The sequence below is a fragment of the Myxocyprinus asiaticus genome, chromosome 5 (genome assembly GCF_019703515.2).
Source record: "Myxocyprinus asiaticus isolate MX2 ecotype Aquarium Trade chromosome 5, UBuf_Myxa_2, whole genome shotgun sequence".
NCBI lineage: Eukaryota > Metazoa > Chordata > Actinopteri > Cypriniformes > Catostomidae > Myxocyprinus > Myxocyprinus asiaticus.
Window position 1 is genome coordinate 8,701,183 of NC_059348.1, and position 19,547 is coordinate 8,720,729.

The following is a 19,547-nucleotide window of genomic DNA, read 5'->3' on the forward strand; positions in this document are numbered from 1 at the left end:
CCCAAGCCATGCCCACAAAGGATACTGAGGACCAGTTGGTCTCCATATAAACATTGATTTCAGCCTTTAGCATTTGCTGGAATTCAGGATTTTGCAAAAGGGATACATTAAAGCACCAACTAAATGATTTCTTTTTCTCCGTATGTGGCAACACCTCTAAACGCACCAGGGTGTGATCTGAGACTAAAATGTTTCCAATTGAGCAAACGATTGAGCAAAAAATTTATAGTCCCTACCAGATGGGTTCAAAAGTCTCCAAATATCTGTAAGACCAAGATTTTTACACATCCTGTGAAGCGTCAATGTTGCTCTAGGGGGCTTACACACTTTTGCTTCACTATGATCAAGGTCAAAGCCCATCAATAGACTAAAGTCTCCTCCCAATATAATATTATGAGTGGTGCCAGAGGCTTGCAACATCCCTTCAAAATCTATAAAAAGCTCTGATCATCAATGTTAGGTACATAAATATTAGCCAAAATAAGACTTTGCCCCTGAATTTCTGCTAAAACAATAATGACTCTTCCTAATTTATCTTTAATCTGTTTGAGACATTTGAATTGTAGATGTTTACTTAACAGTGTAATGACTCCCCTGTTCTTACTTGATCCAGCACTAAAGAAAACATGTCCACCCCATATCTTCCCAAATTTTTCAGCTTCCTGTGGGCAAAGATGCGTTTCTTGAAGAAACACTATATACATTTCTTACACTTAAGAAGACAAATAACCTTCCTTCTTTTTATGGTGTGCCCAAACCCATTCACATTCCACGTGGAGAGAAACAATCCACTCATACTAACATTTGACATTTTGACATATGACAAAAAATAGATTGTGGGTCAAAAACAAAATTATAAAAACCACATTCCAACATTAGAGCAACAATCAAAGCCTGAACTTCCCCCAGAACCAAACAAACAGAAAAAAGAAAAACATGCGCATTAACCCCGCGCACGACAGCGTCAACTAGCGTCCCTCCCTCTAAACTCAAACTTTCCATGTACGCCTACGAGAGCCCCCGCGACACTTTTGCCATCTGAATGCTCAAGTCCGGTGTTTCAATACATATTTTTGTTGGGCCTCATTTATTCAGATAGAAGACAAAGGCAGGCCTAACACAGTCGTAAAAACCTAACTCAAGCCCTCACATTCCAAGTCGTAAATTATACTGATAAAAATCACGCCAAAATCAAACAAAGGGAGTCCAAAAACAGACTACAAATCTCATGAAGCCTTGCTCACTAAAGGATCGAACTCTCAACTCCTATTGGATGAGGCACACAACAGAAATTCATCAACATAACTGTCCCAAAGGTGTGTTCCTCCACAAAGAAAACTCCAGTCATTAGCGGAACCAGCACAAAAAAAAAAAAAAAAAAAAGAAAGAAAACCGCTCATTTTCCTCGGACAGTCAAAAGAATGTTCAGTGAGCCGGCCCATTCGTCTGCTACATGAGCGCAACAAATGACCTAATCACTCCAATGTCTTGCCAGAAATACTCTGCAAAACAAACTCCAGCCAACAGGAGGCATAAGCACAAAGAATGTGCAGATTCATCCACAACACTGTCCTGAAGGAGTGTTATTCTACAAAACAAACTCCAGCCGCTAGGCGGAACCAGCCCAAAAAAAAAACGAAATAGACGCTCAGTTCCTCGGACAGTCAAGTTCAGTATTCAATGAGTCAGGCCCACTCGGCTGCAACGTGTGTACCACAAAATAACTTAATCACTCCGTTTGACTTTATGAAAGACAATGCTTGCTGGGGACATGTGAATATTTTACGGCCATCCTTAGCATCTATTCTAAATTTGGCCAGGAACATCAGTGCAAAAGCGACCTTCTGTTGATGTAAGAGTTTCTTGCATTCCTTGAATCGATCACGTTTCTCTCTTGTCGAATTCACAAAGTCTGGGAACAAGAAGATGCTGTGGTTTTTCCAAGAAAGCCTTCCTTTACTCCTTGCCTCGTGTAACACAAAATCTTTATCGGATGATCTCAGAAATTTGGCTAGAATTGATCGGGGCCTGACTGCTTCCGTGGATCGCCGAGCCGTAACCCTGTGATCTCGCTCGATTTCCAGCTTATGGCCTGTTTTGTCGAGTAGACTCGGAAGGAACCTGTCCAGGAATTTCACCATATTCTGACCCTCTGCTCTCTCAGGAATTCCAACAATACGGATGTTATTCTGCCAACTACGATTCTCCATATCCTCCAACTTCTCCCAGACGTGCTTCAAATCCACCCTGGTCACTAGCGGATTAGCAGCTAATTCCCTCTCCCATGATTCCAGATAATCGATCCGTTTTTCGATGTCCCCCACTCTTGTAACCACCTCAGTGAATTTTTTTCTTATGCGGCCTCCGAGTGAATTTGACTCGCTCAATACACACTTGATCATTCGAGGAACCGGGATGCCTGTTTTGTTTCTTTATGCGCTGGCTCCGCCTAGCGGCTGGAGTTTGTTTTGTTGAATAATACTCCTTCGGGTCAGCTGTGGATGAATCTGATCGTTCTTTGTGCTTACGCCTCCTGTTGGCTGGAGTTTGTTTTGTGGAGTATTTTTAAGGGACATTGGAATGATTACGTCATCTGCTGCACTCATAACAGCCGGCTCACTGAACAATTATCTGTCCGAGGAAACTGAACGGCTTTATATCAGCTGGAGTTTGTTTTGTGGAGGAACACACCTTCAAGACAGTTCTGTGAATGAATCTACATGTTCTTTGTGTTTATTCTGCCTGTTGGCTGGGGTCTGTTTTACAAAAGTATTTTCTGTTATTTAATTTTGCCTCACAAAACCTGTGCAGAAGCACCGGACTTGAGTAATCCGACGGCAGAGTTGTCGCGGGGGCTCTCGCATGCGTACGTGGACCTTTTGAGTTCAGAGGGATTGACGCTGGTTGCCGCTGTCGTGCGCGGGGTTAATGCGCACGTTTTTCTTTTCTCTGTTTGTTTTGTTTGGGGGGGAAGTTCAGGGTTTGATTGTTGCATTAATGGGAAATGTGGTCTGTATAATCTTGCTTTTGACATACAATTTATTTTTTTTATTATATCAATATGTCAAATGTTAATGTGAATGGGTTATCTCTCTCCACATGGAATGTGAATGGGTTGGGGCACCCCATAAAATAAGGAAGGTTATTTCTTTTCTTAAGCGTAAGAAATGTGATATAGTGTTTCTTCAAGAAACGCATCTTTCCCCGCAGGAAGCTGAAAAATTTGGGAAGATATGGGGTGGACATGTTTTCTTTAGTGCTGGTTCAAGTAAGAGCAGGGGGTCATTATATTGATATATAAACATCTACAATTAAAACTTCTCAAACAGATTAAAGATAAAATAGGAAGAGTCATTATTGTTTTAGCAGACATTCAGGGGCAAATGTTGATTTTGGCTAATATTTACACACCTAATGCTGATGATCTGGGCTTTTTTTACAGATCTTGAAGGGATGTTGCAAACCACTGGCACCCCTCATGATATAATATTGGGAGGAGATTTTAATCTTTTGATGGACTCAGTCCTTTATCATAGTGAAGCAAAAGTGTGTAAGCCCCCTAGAGCAACAGTGACACTTCACAGGATGTGTAAAAATCTTGGTCTTGCAGATATCTGGTGACTTTTGAACCCATCTGGTAGGGATTATACATTTTTTTCATCAGTTCATAAGATTTATTCTAGAATAGATTTTTTTTTAATATCTAAATCCCTCATTCCATCTGTTGTTGACTGCTCAATTGGAAATATCTTGGTCTCAGATCACACCCTGGTGAGTTTAGAGATGTTGCCACATACAGAGAAAAATAAATCAATTCACAGCGGTCATTATCACTGCTGTGTACATCCCACCACAAGCCGACACAGACCGGGCACTCAAGGAAATGTATAGGATTATAGTCAAGCAGGAAACCGCGCACCCTGAGGCCGCATTCATTATGACCGGGAACTTTAACAAAGCCAATCTCAAATCAGTAGCACCAAAATACCACCAACACATTAGTTTTAACACACGAGGGGACCGGATTTTGGACCATTGCTACTCTCCCTTCCGGGATGGCTACAAATCCCTCCCCCGCCCACCATTTGGCAAATTGGACCACTCTTCCATTCTGCTTCTGCCCGCTTACAGGCAGAAATTGAAACAGGAAGCACCCACCCTCAGAACGATCCAGTGCTGGTTGGACCAATCAGACTATATGTTACAAGACTGTTTTGATCATGTGGACTGGGAGAGGTTCCGGTCCACCTCTGATGACGACATCGAGCTTTACGCTGATAGCGTAACGTGTTTCATCAGAAAGTGCATAGAGGACGTTGTTCCGACCAAAACAATACGGATCTACCCGAACCAGAAACCTTGGATTAATAGCGATGTTCGCTCTGCACTTGATGCGCGGACCTCCGCTTTTAATTCCGGGAATGCGGAGGAGCATAAACAAGCCAGTTATGAGAACAGCAAAATGTAAATACTGGAACAAGATTGAAGGACAGTTTAACACCACCAACTCTAGAAGCATGTGGCAGGGAATTAACATCATCATGGACTTTAAAGGGAATAAAAACTCCGCCATGAACACTGCTGCCTCTCTCCCGGATGAGCTAAATACTTTTTATGCTCATTTTGATGGAAATAACACCGCCCTCACGGAGAGAGCTCTCGTGGCCGAAGCTACAGAGGTTAGTTCACTCTCTGTCTGTGTAGCGGAATATCCGCAAAGCCGCGGGTCCAGATGGCATTCCGGGCCGCGTCATCAGAGCGTGTGCGAACCAACTGGCTGGTGTTTTTATGGACATTTTCAACCTTTCCCTCTCTTTGTCTGTAGTCCCTACATGCTTTAAAACGTCCACCATTGTGCCTGTACCAAAGCAATCCAAAATCACTTGCTTAAATGACTGCCGTCCTGTTGCTCTGACCCCCATTATCAGCAAATGCTTTGAGAGACTAATCAGAGATTACATCTGCTCTGTGCTGCCTCCATCACTGCACCCATTGCAGTTTGGTTACACAACAACCGCTCCACTGATGATGCCATTGCATCTACAATACACACTGCTCTCTCCCACCTGGAAAAAAAGAACACTTATGTAAGAATGTTGTTGTAGACTACAGCTCAGCATTCAACACCATAGTGCCCTCCAAGCTTAATGAGAAACTCCGGGCTCTGGGCTTAAACAGCTCACTGTGCAGCTGGATCCTGGACTTCCTGTCAAGCAGACGCCAGGTGGTTAGAATGGGCAGCAACATTTCCTCATCACTGACCCTCAAAACTGGAGACCCGCAGGGCTGTGTTCTCAGCCCACTCCTGTATTCCCTGTATACACATAACTGTGTGGCAACACACAGCTCCAATGCCATCATTAAGTTTGCTGATGATACGACGGTGGTAGGTCTGATCACTGACAATGATGAAACAGCCTACAGAGAGGAGGTGCACACTCTGACACACTGGTGTCAGGAGCACAACCTCTCCCTCAACGTCAGTAAGACAAAGGAGCTTGTGGTGGACTTCAGGAGAAGAGAAAGAGAACACAGCCCCATCACCATCAATGGAGCACCAGTGGAGAGAGTCAGCAGCTTCAAGTTCCTGGGTGTCCACATCACTGAGGAATTCACATGGTCGGTCCACACTGAGGCCGTTGAGAAGAAGGCTCATCAGCGCCTCTTCTTCTTGAGACGGCTGAGGAAGTTTGGAATGAACCACCACATCCTCACACGGTTCTACACCAGCACTGTAGAGAGCATCCTGACTGGCTGCATCTCCGCCTGGTACGGCAATAGCACCGCCCACAACCGCAAAGCCCTGCAAAGGGTGGTGCGAACTGCCAGACACATCATCGGAGGTGAGCTTCCCTCCCTCCAGGAAATATATACAAGGCGGTTTGTGAAAAAAGCTTGGAGGATCATCAGAGACTCCAGCCATCCGAGCCATGGGCTGTTCTCACTGCTACCATCAGGCAGGTGGTATCGCAGCATCAGGACCCGCACCAGCAGACTTCATGACAGCTTCTTCACCCAAGCAATCAGACTTTTGAACTCTTGATCTCTCACGATCAAAATACATCAGCACTGCACTTTATTACTCTTATTACTCTTATATCTCACACCAGACTGTCATAAATTATATTATTATTATATTATATTATCTCTTAACAACACATTGGCAACTTACTATCAACCGACAGCCTGAATGTCAATACAGTACAATACAACCTACTGTATATTTTATATATACTATATATACTATTTTTATTGTATAATGTGTATTCTATATTGTGTGTATTGTATACTCTACATTGTATGTTATTATTTGTATATTATGTGTATATTAGATTTTAAATTGTGTTGTGTAAATCTGATGTTTATTGTAAATTGGTATATGTCTCATCACTGTCACAACTACTATGTTGCTCGGAACTGCACCCAAGAATTTCACACACTATTGCACTTGTGTATATGGTTGTGTGACAATAAAAGTGATTTGATTTTGATTTGATTTGATAGATAAAGAGTCATGGATTATTAGATTGCCATCTCTTATCTGATTAATAGAACATTTTTCTGAAGTGTTTATTATGACTTTTATACTATTTCAGAATTGATTAGGATTTTTGCAATTATTAGAGAGATATTCTTTATAATAATTAGATTTAGCATTACGGGTCATGGTCTCGGATATATTTCTTAGTCCCCTGTATGTTTCCCAATCATCATTTTCCCTTGTCTGACGAAATTTTGCCCAGGCTTTCTACCTCTGCCTAAAGAGACATATAAGTTCTACACTCATCTAAGGTAGGTGTTTTCCCTTGACCTTTGAGATTTTCCAGGGAGCATGTCTATCTACTACTTGAGGGAACTCAGAATGTAAAAAATCCCAGGTATCCTGAACATTGGGTGTTATTTGGTACCTATCCCAATTAATAGAGATTAGATCATTAATAAATAGGTCAACATTCATTTTCTTATGTAGTCTAATTTTCTGTAATTTTGGGGATAATTTCAGAATTTTAATCTTCCATACACAGTGTGGTCACTGAAGCAATCTGACAGAATACCAGCTTTAATAAATCTGTCAGGGTGAGTGGCTAGTATCCAATCAAGTAAAGACTGACATGTTGGGGTGATTCAAGTGGGTTCTTTAATTAGTTGTGATTAGATTTTCAAAATTATTTTTATCTTTAAGACAAGACTTATCTAACCCATTTTTGTTGAAATTACCTAAAATAATCATTTCATTTTTTACATAAGATAGAATCAATAGTAGAAATCAAACAGTTGGAAGATTCAGCAGGGACAGAGGTAGGTATATATACTGTTTGTTTCCAATAGTCACATATTTATTCTGATGAACAATTATTTTAACAAAAAGGCATTTAAAATGTATAGGTTCAACTGTAGGTATAATTAACTCGGATATCAAGTTAGAGGAAACGTATGTAGCCACACCTCCACCCTTGGAGTTTCTATCAGCTCTATAAAGTACATTTACAATTTTGATTTCATTATCCGAGATTTTGCTACTAAGCCACATTTCAGACAGTGTAGTTATATTAGGATTATGTTGGACTACCCATAAATACATTTATGGCAACAGACTTCTAATATACAAATTAATAATTTTTAAACCTTTAATATTATCCAGTTTGAAAGTAAGAAATCATAGGGATAGCTACACTATTAAGGGATAAATTAAAAGCTATGCAAATCCAAAAAAACTAAGAGGGTTGTAAGGGGTTGTAGTAATGTAACAAACAAACACACAAAACAAATAAACAAGAACATAAAATCTGGCCCAGCAGCCCCGGTCATCCTAAGCCAAGGCATCTCTGTGAGAAGGCCAAATTAAGTCAATATAAGCAGAAACCATTAATAGTCCACACAAAGGTCGGTCTGCATCAGAAATAGGAACAGTGACAGTAGCTCAACAAAATAAAACCAGCGACAATTTTGCAACAACAACTGAGACAGCTGGCAATACAACAGTACATTTTTAATATAATTGGATTCAGACAAGCAAATCAATTTGCGGTAAATAACTAAAAGACATGCCAGCAGAAATAAACCTGCCAAAAAAAATTTTTTTTATGAAAGATTATGTTTAGGCAACTGGATGTGAAAAGCCGGAGATACTACAGTGTCCTGGCTTGTATACTTCAACTAAACAAGTTAACTGTTCTTATGATGGAGAATCCATGGGAAACATTGGGGCTTGCCATCGACAATGACACTCCGTGTACATGGATACCAGAGAGAGTATTTTAGATTAAGTTCATGGAGTCTCCGTTTAACTATATCAAAACAACAGCACCTCTTCACGAGATCCGCACTGAAATCAGAATATATGTAGATGCGAGTACCTTTAAACACCAGCTCTCTTGCAAGACGGCAGATTCTAACCTTGTCCTGAAAGTTGAGAAGTTTAATCAGGATAGGCCTTGGACCAGCTCTATCGTCTCTATCGTTGTGTAGAAACAAAGGAGTGCGGTAAGCCCTCTCGATAACGGGAGAAGTAGGAAAGTTCTCTCGCCCAAGGAGCTGCGGGATCAACTGGGACATGAAACCAAGAATATTGCGGCCCTCGGTGGATTCAGGAATCTTAACAAAGCGAAGATTAGAAGTTCTGCTTCAGCTCTCCAGGTCCTGAATCTTGTCCATCAGGTAGGCATTATCTTTAGTTAGTTCTCTGGTCTGTATCAAAAGATCTTGTAGATTGTCCTCGCTAGCCCTGATCTGTTGCTCTAGTGAAGAAACATGTTCACCAGGAGTATCCAAGGACAACTGTATGCTGCAGGGAACATTTTAGTTTCAGATCATGCTTTGGTGTGTTTAGAGATGTTGCCACATGAAGAGAAAAGGATATCATATAGATGGCACTTTAATACATCTTTCTATAGGACCCAGCATTTCAACAAATGCTGATACAAATAGAAGATTAGAGGTTAATGCTTAAAAAAGTTTTAATTATTTACTTGTTTCGTACATAAACCTATCGATTCGCTTAAGACATTCATTGACTGACTGGAGTCATATGGATTACTTTTATGCTGCCTAAATGTGACTTTTGGACCGCCAAAGTGCTGGCACCCTTTTACTTGCATTATAAGGACCTGACAGAGCTCTATCTTCTAAAAATATTTATTTGTGTTCTGCCGAAGAAAGACAGTCATACATATCTGGGATGGTATCAGGGTAAGTGAATAATGAGAGAATTTTCATTTTTGGGTGAACTATTCCTTTAAGAACAAAAAGTCTAATTGTCGCTTAGATATAATATCATGGATATTGTCTATGATGCAGCATTTATGACTGAATTGAAAGGGAACCACACAAACTACAGCTCTACTGCATTGATTTTAAATTGTACTACTCTGAACTGCTATTATTTTGCAGTGCACTACATCAGTACTGCAGTTAAAAGGCATTGTAAGTGCAGTACAATTTGTCATTATGCTGTACAGCATCATTGTACTACGCAAAACTGCACTTTTTACTACACAGATTGCAGTTCTTCCGGCTTGAAAGACAGAGGCACAGTCATGACGTCAAAGTGCACTAGAGAAACTTTGTCCAATCAAATGCTTCCTAGAAAAAGACGGCACCTTCCCTCTAATCTGCTCACCACACATGGCTGTGTTCTCACCTGCACTGATGATTCTTTCGCAGGGTACTTCAGAGAGAGCACAATCCATGTTGTGGGGTCTTTCCAAACAGAACGTTCAATAATAATCACTGTAGAAGTGAGTTGTGACTGACCGTTATCACCTTTCAGCCCCCTGAAGCCCTCAGAGTGGAGGGTAATTGTCGTTGAAAGGAACAGTGCATAGGGACTTTCACTTCTGATTGGAATCCGCTCGCGGGAGAAAGACGCGATGAAAGTGTCTGGCGTTTATATTTAATGCAGCTGTTTTTCAGAGGGTTCTTGGGATGTACATCATGAGTAAGTTTTATTTGCTCTGTCTATTTAGTGTAGTGTGATTCAAAACATTGATATATTGTAATGTTTAATTCGCTTGTTACTGATTCAACTTCATGACTCGCACTACAGCCCCTGTCTCATCATTAGTGATGTCCGCGATGCACTGTTTTTGTTTGTGGGCTGGTTATACTACATAGTAACAGGGTCAGTTTTATAATTTTTTGGATCTCAAGTCAGTGGAAAAGTGGCCGGACTAGGTTGAAATTGCTCCGTTTCTGTAGTTTCACTCTCTAACAGCAGCAGTACGGTGGACAGAGGAGTGTGTGTGTGTGTGTGTGTGTGTGTGTGTGTGTGTGTGTGTGTGTGTGTGTATGGCACGAGCTGTTCAACAAGTCCCACCCCAAATTCATGTTTCAGTAGGAAATAAATCAACAGCGTTAAGAAAGCTGTGCTTTTCAAGGCACTTCAAGGGGACTTTACAGATGTTTCTCATGGGTGCAATATTCATCCTTGTCTCTAGAGGGCGATAACCAGTGAGTATTTCACACAGTTATATAGAAATGTGAGATAGAAGAAGATGCACAAGGAAGTATTGTTGTGTGTTCATGCTGATTTTGTCAATCCATCTAAATTCCTGATTGAGGAAAGTTATTTTGTTCAACACTTATGTAAGTTGATATTTAAATATGTTAATACTCGTATGGTTACGTTTTTCTGTATTGTTTAATCTCTGTTTCTCCAGATCTTGTGAGTAACTGTGCTGTATAATGGAAATGTTTGTTTTGATGCAGGATTGTTTGAAACAGCTTTTGATGTCTGTTAAATTGACTTGTATACATGGCCCGGCTACCCTCCTCCTCGTCACAATGTCAAATTTGTGTTGTGTTTGTTTAAAGTCTGAATTCATGTTTTTGTTGCGATTTATCATCACTAAATGTCTAAAGAACTACATTTGCTGATTTGTTAAATTATTTTTAATAATAAACATTGAATACCCTTTTTATCCATATAATTGTTGAATATATTGGATAAATTAAGATAAACGGCATAAGATAAGATTTTTTTTTTTTTGCAGATCATCCTACAATTGAAGAAAGAAAAGAAGGTGGTATATAAAGGTGAACAACTCCATGTGTAACAATTGAACTCTACTGGCATACTATTGCAAATATGCAGTGTGTTAAAGAAGAGTTTAAAGAGGAGAGTGAAGACATCAGTATTACAGAATCATGCAGAATTAAACATGAAGATACTGAAGAACAAAGAGGTTGGTGTTCATTCTTGATTCTTCATAAAGACTGTTGAGAGACATTTAATATCTAATCTGGAGCGTTTTCTCCCTTAGTTCAGTTAATTTAGGCACATATGAACACTCACACTCAGATCCGCACCAAAACAATCATCCGAGACCAACTGGACGAGGTGGTCCAGCCGATGCCGATATCCAGAGAGCAGGGTGGCTGATAGGCCGATACAATGCTGATATATCCCATAATTTAATTTAGTAAATAACAGAAAAAAAAAATTGCTAAAAAGAATTTAATAAACTCTTATTAAGCACTATATTTACTAAATTTCATACAAAACTTTAACTTTGTTAAAAAGATTCTAAAATAATAATATTGTATTTTAAATGGTAGATAGCAGTTTCTTCTGATTTCTTTTTAGTCATCAAATTTTAGTAATTTATTTGCACATGAAGAAATTGTTCATATATTAGGAAGAAGGTAATAACAGTACACACAGTAGTCCAGCAACCATGGATGGCATGTGCGCAATAACAATCGCATTTTCTAAATAAATACAGAATCAAACCAATTGTACATACATTGCAGAGTGAATAAGACATTTACTTACAAGGGGTCTGGGTAGCTCAGTGGTAAAAGACGCTGGCTACCACCCCTGGAGATCGCTAGTTCGAATCCCAGGCATGCTGAGTGAATCCAGCCAGGTCTCCTAAGCAACCAAATTGGCCCGGTTGCTAGGGAGGGTAGAGTCACATGGGGTAACCTCCTCGTGGTCGCTATAATGTGGTTCGTTCTCGGTGGGGCGCGTGGTGAGTTGAGTGTGGATGCCGCGGTGGATGGCGTGAAGCCTCCACACGCGCTATGTCTCCGTGGCAACGCACTCAACAAGCCACGTGATAAGATGCGTGGGTTGATGTCTCAGACGCGGAGGCAACTGGGATTCATCCTCCGCCACCTGGATTGAGGCGAATCACTACGCGACCACGAGGACTTTCACCGACTTTCAAGTTTTATTGATATTTGCCTTTTATCATTAGAAAAAACAGTTAAAAGTTACAGGGAACTACTGAGGAGAGAGGAGAATGAAACAGATGAGCACTTTAATATTATGAGCTAAAACTCGTCTCTGATATGCGGACCATTTAAATGACACTGTGTTGCATACTATTATTGTAGTAAGACGAAAGCAAGTAACAACAAAACAAATCGTGACTGGTCGTTTACATGTCTCAGTCGCTTCACATGCAAGCAAGAGTTTCTCGGAGCCCTCAAGAAACAAATCGGCCAAACTGGAAAATGTATCGGCTGATGCGATAATTAAAAAAATCAGAATATTGTCCGATTTAGCGGCCTCTACGATATATTGGTCGACCACTACAAAAAATACTCAAATTTGTATGTTGACATTTGTTAACAGGTATATCATTTTAACTGGTATATCGATGGATGAGCTCAATCCCGGAACAGCACACAAACATTCTGACCAATGAGGTGCTTGCTCACATGTGACTTTTATTAACACAGTTTTGGTCTGTTTTCAAATTATGCCTTGTGAAAGCAAACCTAACCAAAAGAAAGTGCAATATAAGCCGCTTGTCCACCATCGGGCCGAAATGTTCTTGTCGCAAAACCATGCCATTCTGTGCCGATCCGGCCTGTTGACGCGGTTATGCTTTCTTTTTCCACTGTGGCGCCGTGAAATCAGTAGAATGTATGTATCAGATCCATCTATGGCGATGATGTGAGAGGTAAACATTGGAGCGAGTGCGCTATTAAGGATGATCGCGTGTTCCAGTTTTTAGGACTGCTTTTTTCCTTGGTTTTACTCAGCTAATACACAGGAAAGACACGGACCATGTCGCAAAAAGGAAAGTAAAGACAAAAAGGTGACAGGTTTACCTTCATGTGCTGATGGCTTGTGTTTGCCACCGGACATGAACATGCAGAAAGGTAAAAGTTCCCAGACTAGCTAAAAAGGGTATTTGTTGACAAATTATAATATATGTATTAAATGAAAATAGTATGTGAGAATATATTGATACATTTTGAGTTTAAATGAATTGGTAATCTGCTTCCCTGACGAAAAAGGCGTTTATGTGTAATAAACGTAGGTGTAACAGAGTTCTCAGGATGGGCAAGGAGGCGGCGGGAACTGGGTGGACTTCAACATAAACTTTTAATGGTACAACTGAACTTAAACAAATACAAAGTGCTTTACAGCAAAACAAACAGAAGACGCACACAAACACACAGCTTGTGCGTCTCTCTCTCTCTCTCACTGATGTCTCCAGCTCCCCTTTATCTCTCTCTCCCGCTGATTAGGTGATTCAGCGCCAACCATCATGGACTGGCCACACCCTCCTCCTCATCACACTAGGCTACAGTACTAATTAAACCATCATCGTAAAATCATGATACACTAATCATACACTTTTTTTGTATTTTATTTACTTCAACCAAATATTTGTGAACTTGGCAAGCTAGAAACAACTAAAAGCACGAAGTTACCTTGGTGTTGGCAAATTGACAATCATAAGTTGGCACGTACTAAAGCTATTCCTCCAGCACTGTTGAGAACAGTTGAGTATGATTACAGTAGCTAACCTAATCTAAATCCAAATCTACAGAGCCCCTTAGAGAACAGGTCGGGATTTTTTTTTTCTGAAGTAGTTTTGCGTTCTCTCGCAATAAATTTACCATTTATTGCAAGGCAACACAATGTTTTTCTTTTTTGTTTTTTTTTTTTTAAATCCTGCCCTGTCCTCTAAGGCAGTGTTTCTCAAATTTTTAAGGACAAGTACCACCTTCGGTCAAATCAGAACATTCAAGTACCATCTAGTCACCACCAACGTTCACTCAAATATTTTTTCAGCATTCGGCAATTAAACATTTTTGAGCATAGTCTTGAGGATTGTGAGCAACGTACACAATGCTATATTTGGTTAATATCCATATTTCTTCTAGTTTACAAAATCAGCAATTAAGAGTGTGTTTCTAAAATACACACATACAATATTAACATTTAGAAGTTTTGCAATCCAGTTCAAATAAACTACTATATATATTTAGATATTTGGATCCTAGGCATTGCAAGACCCTGTTTTTCATCTCAGCCCCCCTAAAATACTGCAGCTAGCATCACCCTTAAAAATATGTGATAATGTGCATGTGATCTATGAAAGCAGCAGCTGCAGTTAGTTATCTAGGGTTTCTTTTACTTTGATTCATGCCCTTACCAGCCCTTACCATCATAAGCGGACTCGGTCATAGGTGACATAGCGGCAGTGTTCGTCACATAGCACTGCCTTGCGTACAGATGTCAGACACGCGCTCCATATCTCTGTCCCTCATCCAAACAATCTTCCAGTGAAAGAAAAACAAATACAGCCAAATACAACCCAGTGTCAAAAGCACTATTTAAGGTCACAGACTTTAAGGAAGTCTGAGAATGTGTAAATTAAACGGAATGATATCTTCCCTTGATCGCGTCAGTTTTTGCTGTTCTGTTTTTTGTGTGGGAATACTATTGTGTGCGCACAGAGCACGTTACCTATTCACATTCTGCACTGCCGATGTAAAGAAAAAGAAAAGAGTGGGCTATGCATGACTCTTATAGATGTACATTAGAAATAAAACATGGAAAACTTTTGAATAAAATCTATATTTAAATGATTTTTAATGTTAGTATCCTGGGTCGTGCTGCGTACCACCTGAGGGCACGTACCACAGTCTGAGGACCACTTCTCTGTACAAATCAAACAAGCTACAGGTCTGAAAACAGGTATCAAAGCTTCAGACAGATCACTAGATCTGATAGCTGAAGTTAAAAATGTAAAATTACAGTTAAACAAATAATACCAGAATCTACATGAGAAAATTAACTTTCAGCATATAAATATCACAAAATACTTGGCTTTTGCATTTTTTTCCCTTATTTGTCAATTTACTTTGTTCATTTTAGACTTGATACGAGTGAAAGAGGAAAGTCTAGAACTGAATGATGTGGAAGAGAAACATCATGATCACGAATTTGATAATATGACTGGTGAAGAGGATGTTAGTGGTTTAAAGACTGAAAATAATTTCTCAAAGAAAAGAACTCGAAGAGCAAGAGCCAAAAATTATTTTCCTTGCTCTCACTGTGGAAAGAGTTTCACACGAAAAGGAAACCTTAAAACTCACTTAAGAATTCACTCTGGAGAGAAGCCTTTCGCCTGCCTTCAGTGTGGAAAGATTTTTGCACATAAAGTAAATCTTAACCGTCACATGAGAATTCATACTGGAGAAAAGCCTTTCACCTGCTCTCACTGTGGAAAGAGTTTCACACGAAAAGGAAACCTTAAAATTCACTTAAGACTTCACTCTGGAGAGAAGCCCTTCACCTGCCTTCAATGTGGAAAGATTTTTGCACATAAAGGAGATCTTCTGCGTCACATGAGAATTCACACAGGAGAGAAGCCTTTCACCTGCTCTCACTGTGGAAAGAGTTTCACACGAAAAGGAAACCTTAAAACTCACTTAAGACTTCACTCTGGAGAGAAGCCTTTCATCTGCCTTCAATGTGGAAAGATTTTTGCACATAAAGGAGATCTTCAGCGTCACATGAGAATTCACACAGGAGAGAAGCCTTTCACCTGCGCTCAATGTGGAAAGAGTTTCACACGAAAAGGAAACCTTAAAACTCACATAAGACTTCACTCTGGAGAGAAGCCTTTCACCTGCCTTCAATGTGGAAAGATTTTTGCACATAAAGGAGATCTTCAGCGTCACATGAGAATTCACTCTGGAGAGAAGACTTTCACCTGCTCTCAATGTGGAAAGAGTTTCACACGAAAAGGAAATCTTAAAACTCACTTAAGACTTCACTCTGGAGAGAAGCCTTTCACCTGCCTTCAATGTGGAAAGATTTTTGCACATAAAGGAGATCTTCTGCGTCACATGAGAATTCACACTGGAGAAAAGCCTTTCACCTGCTCTCATTGTGGAAAGAGTTTCACACGAAAAGGAAACCTTAAAACTCACTTAAGACTTCACTCTGGAGAGAAGCCTTTCACCTGCATTCAATGTGGAAAGATTTTTGCACATAAAGGAGATCTTCAGCGTCACATGAGAATTCACTCTGGAGAGAAGCCTTTCACCTGCCTTCAATGTGGAAAGATTTTTGCACATAAAGTAACTCTTGAGCATCATATGAGAATTCACACTGGATAAAAGCCTTTCACCTGCTCTCAGTGTGGAAAGAGTTTCTCGGTGACATCAAGCCTTCAGAGTCACCTGCGACTTCACTCCTGAGAGAAGCCTTTCACATGCCTTCATTGTGGAAAGAGTTTCACAAATTCATGCAGTCTCAAACTTCATCTGCGCTTTCATTCTGGATTAAAGCCATTTAACTGTGATCAGTGTGGGAAGAAATTTCTGCTGGGATCACAGCTAAAGTTACACCTAAGAACTCATAATGAGAAGCCTGATGAGAAGAGTGTTGTTACATCAGGAGAGCTGAAAATCCATGAGAGAGTGCATACTGGAGAGAAGCTATTCAAATGCACTTCATGTGGATAGAGTTTCAGCACATCAGGTAATCTACAGACTCATTTAAAAAAGTATAGTGAGTCAATTTCAGGCCCAACTCTTATTTAATGTAACACTTCAGTCTCAACTAGTCAGTTCCAGTTCAAGGCGCTAAAACCATTGAATTTCAACAGGCCAGAGATGAGCGACTCAAAGCTGTTTCTAGTAATGTCAAAACCATTCAGTTTGTGGCAGTGAGCTCGTTTGCTTGCCATAAAATAGAAGAAGAAACACAAATTCACAACCACAACATTAATTGTTGGATGGATGCTGCAATGGAGATGCACGATAAAGACTTTTCCTGCAACATTCAGCGTTCATGAGGACACCTACATAACGGAGAATTATTTGTTTCTATTTATTCATTCACATTTCACTAGAGAGAATTATCATTTGTAAGTATTTCTATACATGTACACAGACGTTATGCTCTAGCATCATTAGGCAGCATATTCAAACAATTGTAACTTCCAAAAACAGACTTTAAACATGTGTCTTCTTTTAATGTGCTGATAGGCTAGCCAATATTTTCTATTTTTAAACAGGATTATCAAATGTGAATTCATTCATTTATACACTGGCGGCCAAAAGTTTGGAATAATGTACAGATTTTGCTGTTCCAAAGTGGCATTCAACTGATCACAACATGTAGTCAGGACATTACTGATGTTAAAAAATCCAGCACCATCACTATTTGAAAAAAGTCATTTTTGATCAAATCTAGACAGGCCCCATTTCCAGCAGCCATCACTCCAACACCTTATCCTTGAGTAATCATGATAAATTGCTAATTTGGTCCTAGAAAATCACTTGCCATTATATCAAACACAGTTGAAAGCTATTTGGTTTGTTCAGTGAAGCTTAACATTGTGTTTGTTTTTGAGTTGCCACAGTATGCAATAGACTGGCATGTCTTAAGGTCAGTTTTAGGTCAAAAATGGCAAAAAAGAAACAGCTTTCTCTAGAAACTCGTCAGTCAATCATTGTTTTGAGAAATGAAGGCTATACAATGCTTGAAATTGCCAGAAAACTGAAGATTTCATACAAAGGTGTACACCACAGTCTTCAAAGACAAAGGACAACTGGCTCTAACAAGGACAGAAAGAGATGTGGAAGACCAGATGTACAACTAAACAAAAAGATAAGTACATCAGAGTCTCTAGTTTGAGAAATAGACGCCTCACATGTCCTCAGCTGACAGCTTCATTGAATTCTACCCGCTCAACACCAGTTTTATGTACAGCAGTAAAGAGAAGACTCGGGAGTTCAGGCCTTATTGGAAGAATTGCAAAAAAATTTCTGTTTTGAAACAGAAAAACAAAAAGAAAAGGTTAGAGTGGGCCAAGAAAAACAGACATTGGACAACAGATAATTGGAAAAGAGTGTTATGGATCTTAACCCCATTGAGCTTTTGTGGGATCAGCTACACTGTAAGGTGCATGAGAAGTGCCCAACAAGACAGCCACATCTATGGCAAGTGCTACAGGAAGTGTGGGGTGAAATGTCACCTGAGAATCTGGACAAACTGACAGCTAGAATGCCAAGGATCTGCAAAGCTGTCATTGCTGCACATGGAGGATTTTTTGATGTGAACTCTTTGAAGTAGTTTAAGAAGTTCTGAACATTTTTTTCAAATTGTAATGGTAAATTTTCACGTTATTAATGTCCTGACTATACATTGTGATCAGTTGAATGCCACTTTGGTGAATAAAAATACCAATTCTTTCCATAAGAGCAAAATCTGTTTATTTTTCCAAACTTTTTTCCACCGATGTATAATATTCTTTATTTTATAGTACATAAACATACCTTGGGTATTTGGGTAGATAAAGGGTGCTGGACCATGTGGAAGATTGTGAAAGTGCATCTGTGGTTTCAGACTTTGACAAAAATGCATTTGTTCAATGTTTATTCAGACCACAGGCTAAAAGATTATCATGATTATTATGATCTCTTGGCTGCCAATGTATGTACTGTATATAATTGTATCATATGTTTTATTCTCCTGGCAATAAAGAAAAAGTGAACAGTATTATTCTTCATGGGGGAAGAATATAATTATCAAAAGAAATATTGTAAACTATTTTAGTAAGAATCGCAATTTTCCATTGCACTAATTAGGGTGGAAGTTTGTATGTCTCAATATATGCATTTGAGTTCAATGCTAATAACCAGAAAACTATGCAGTTCAAAAGTGTAGGTTATGTGCTTTATTTGTTATGTCTTTGTAATTTCTGCGCGACTAGTGGCATCAAACGTAATTACAAAAATGAAGTCTGTTTCAAACAAACCGTGGTAGCGGAATCCAGTGATCCGATAACATCGCCGGATTGAATGGCAGCTGGGTGTTCGGGATCGAGCTCATGAGGTAGGATTGTTCTGGTAACTAGTAAGCTTAATGACAGCACCATTTCTGACCATTTTGGCTGTTGTTGACAGTGGTGGTGTATTAGTAACTTGTGCTAGAGTGATCTCATCATTGGTAGTGTGTGTGTGTGTGTGTCCTCCACCTTGTAAAAGCAACACCAGTGTTCATTCTTGTTTTACTCTGTTCTCCGTGTCTTTTAAGTCTTCGAATTTTGGCTTTAACATCTGTAGACGAAGCTATAATTATTTTCCTCTGTACAAGTCTGCCATGGTGGTTCATGTTCTCCAAGCTGAACAGCTAGTTCAAGTAGCTGCGCCCCTAACTCACTCTATAGGTTGAACAATAAAGGGATGGGTGGAGCTGAGTGGACCGCTCAAAATATAAATGTTAATGTTTTGATAGTGCCTGGGAGGCTCAATGTTTCTACTTTTGGGGGAGGTAAACCCAC

The 19,547-nt window shown here is 39.7% G+C and overlaps 2 protein-coding genes and 1 long non-coding RNA gene across 7 annotated transcripts in view; 2 read left to right on the forward strand and 1 right to left on the reverse strand.

The window, feature by feature from the left end:
* Positions 1-16,374, forward strand: part of LOC127440795 (gastrula zinc finger protein XlCGF57.1-like) — a 139,488-nt gene extending 123,114 nt beyond the window's left edge. Inside the window, exon 4 of the mRNA XM_051697704.1 lies at positions 15,125-16,374. Coding sequence (XP_051553664.1) covers positions 15,125-16,374 — 1,250 coding nt within the window. The remainder of the gene's footprint in view (positions 1-15,124) is intronic.
* Positions 1-19,547, forward strand: part of LOC127440861 (gastrula zinc finger protein XlCGF8.2DB-like) — a 142,072-nt gene that overhangs the window by 100,045 nt on the left and 22,480 nt on the right. Inside the window, exon 1 of one of the 5 annotated variants that reach the window (XM_051697883.1) lies at positions 10,495-10,584. The exons of 2 other annotated variants lie outside the window; for them this stretch is intronic. The gene's annotated coding sequence lies outside the window, so the exon portion shown is untranslated. Of the gene's footprint in view, positions 1-10,494; positions 10,585-11,048; positions 11,184-19,547 lie in introns of those variants that run through there. 2 more of the 5 variants (XM_051697882.1, XM_051697884.1) reach the window with 2 other exon arrangements.
* LOC127440928 (uncharacterized) lies at positions 15,868-16,449 on the reverse strand. Its single transcript, XR_007897238.1, has 3 exons — positions 16,302-16,449; positions 16,134-16,217; positions 15,868-15,965 (listed from the first exon to the last, which is right to left on the reverse strand). It is a non-coding gene; the product is annotated as an uncharacterized LOC127440928 (long non-coding RNA).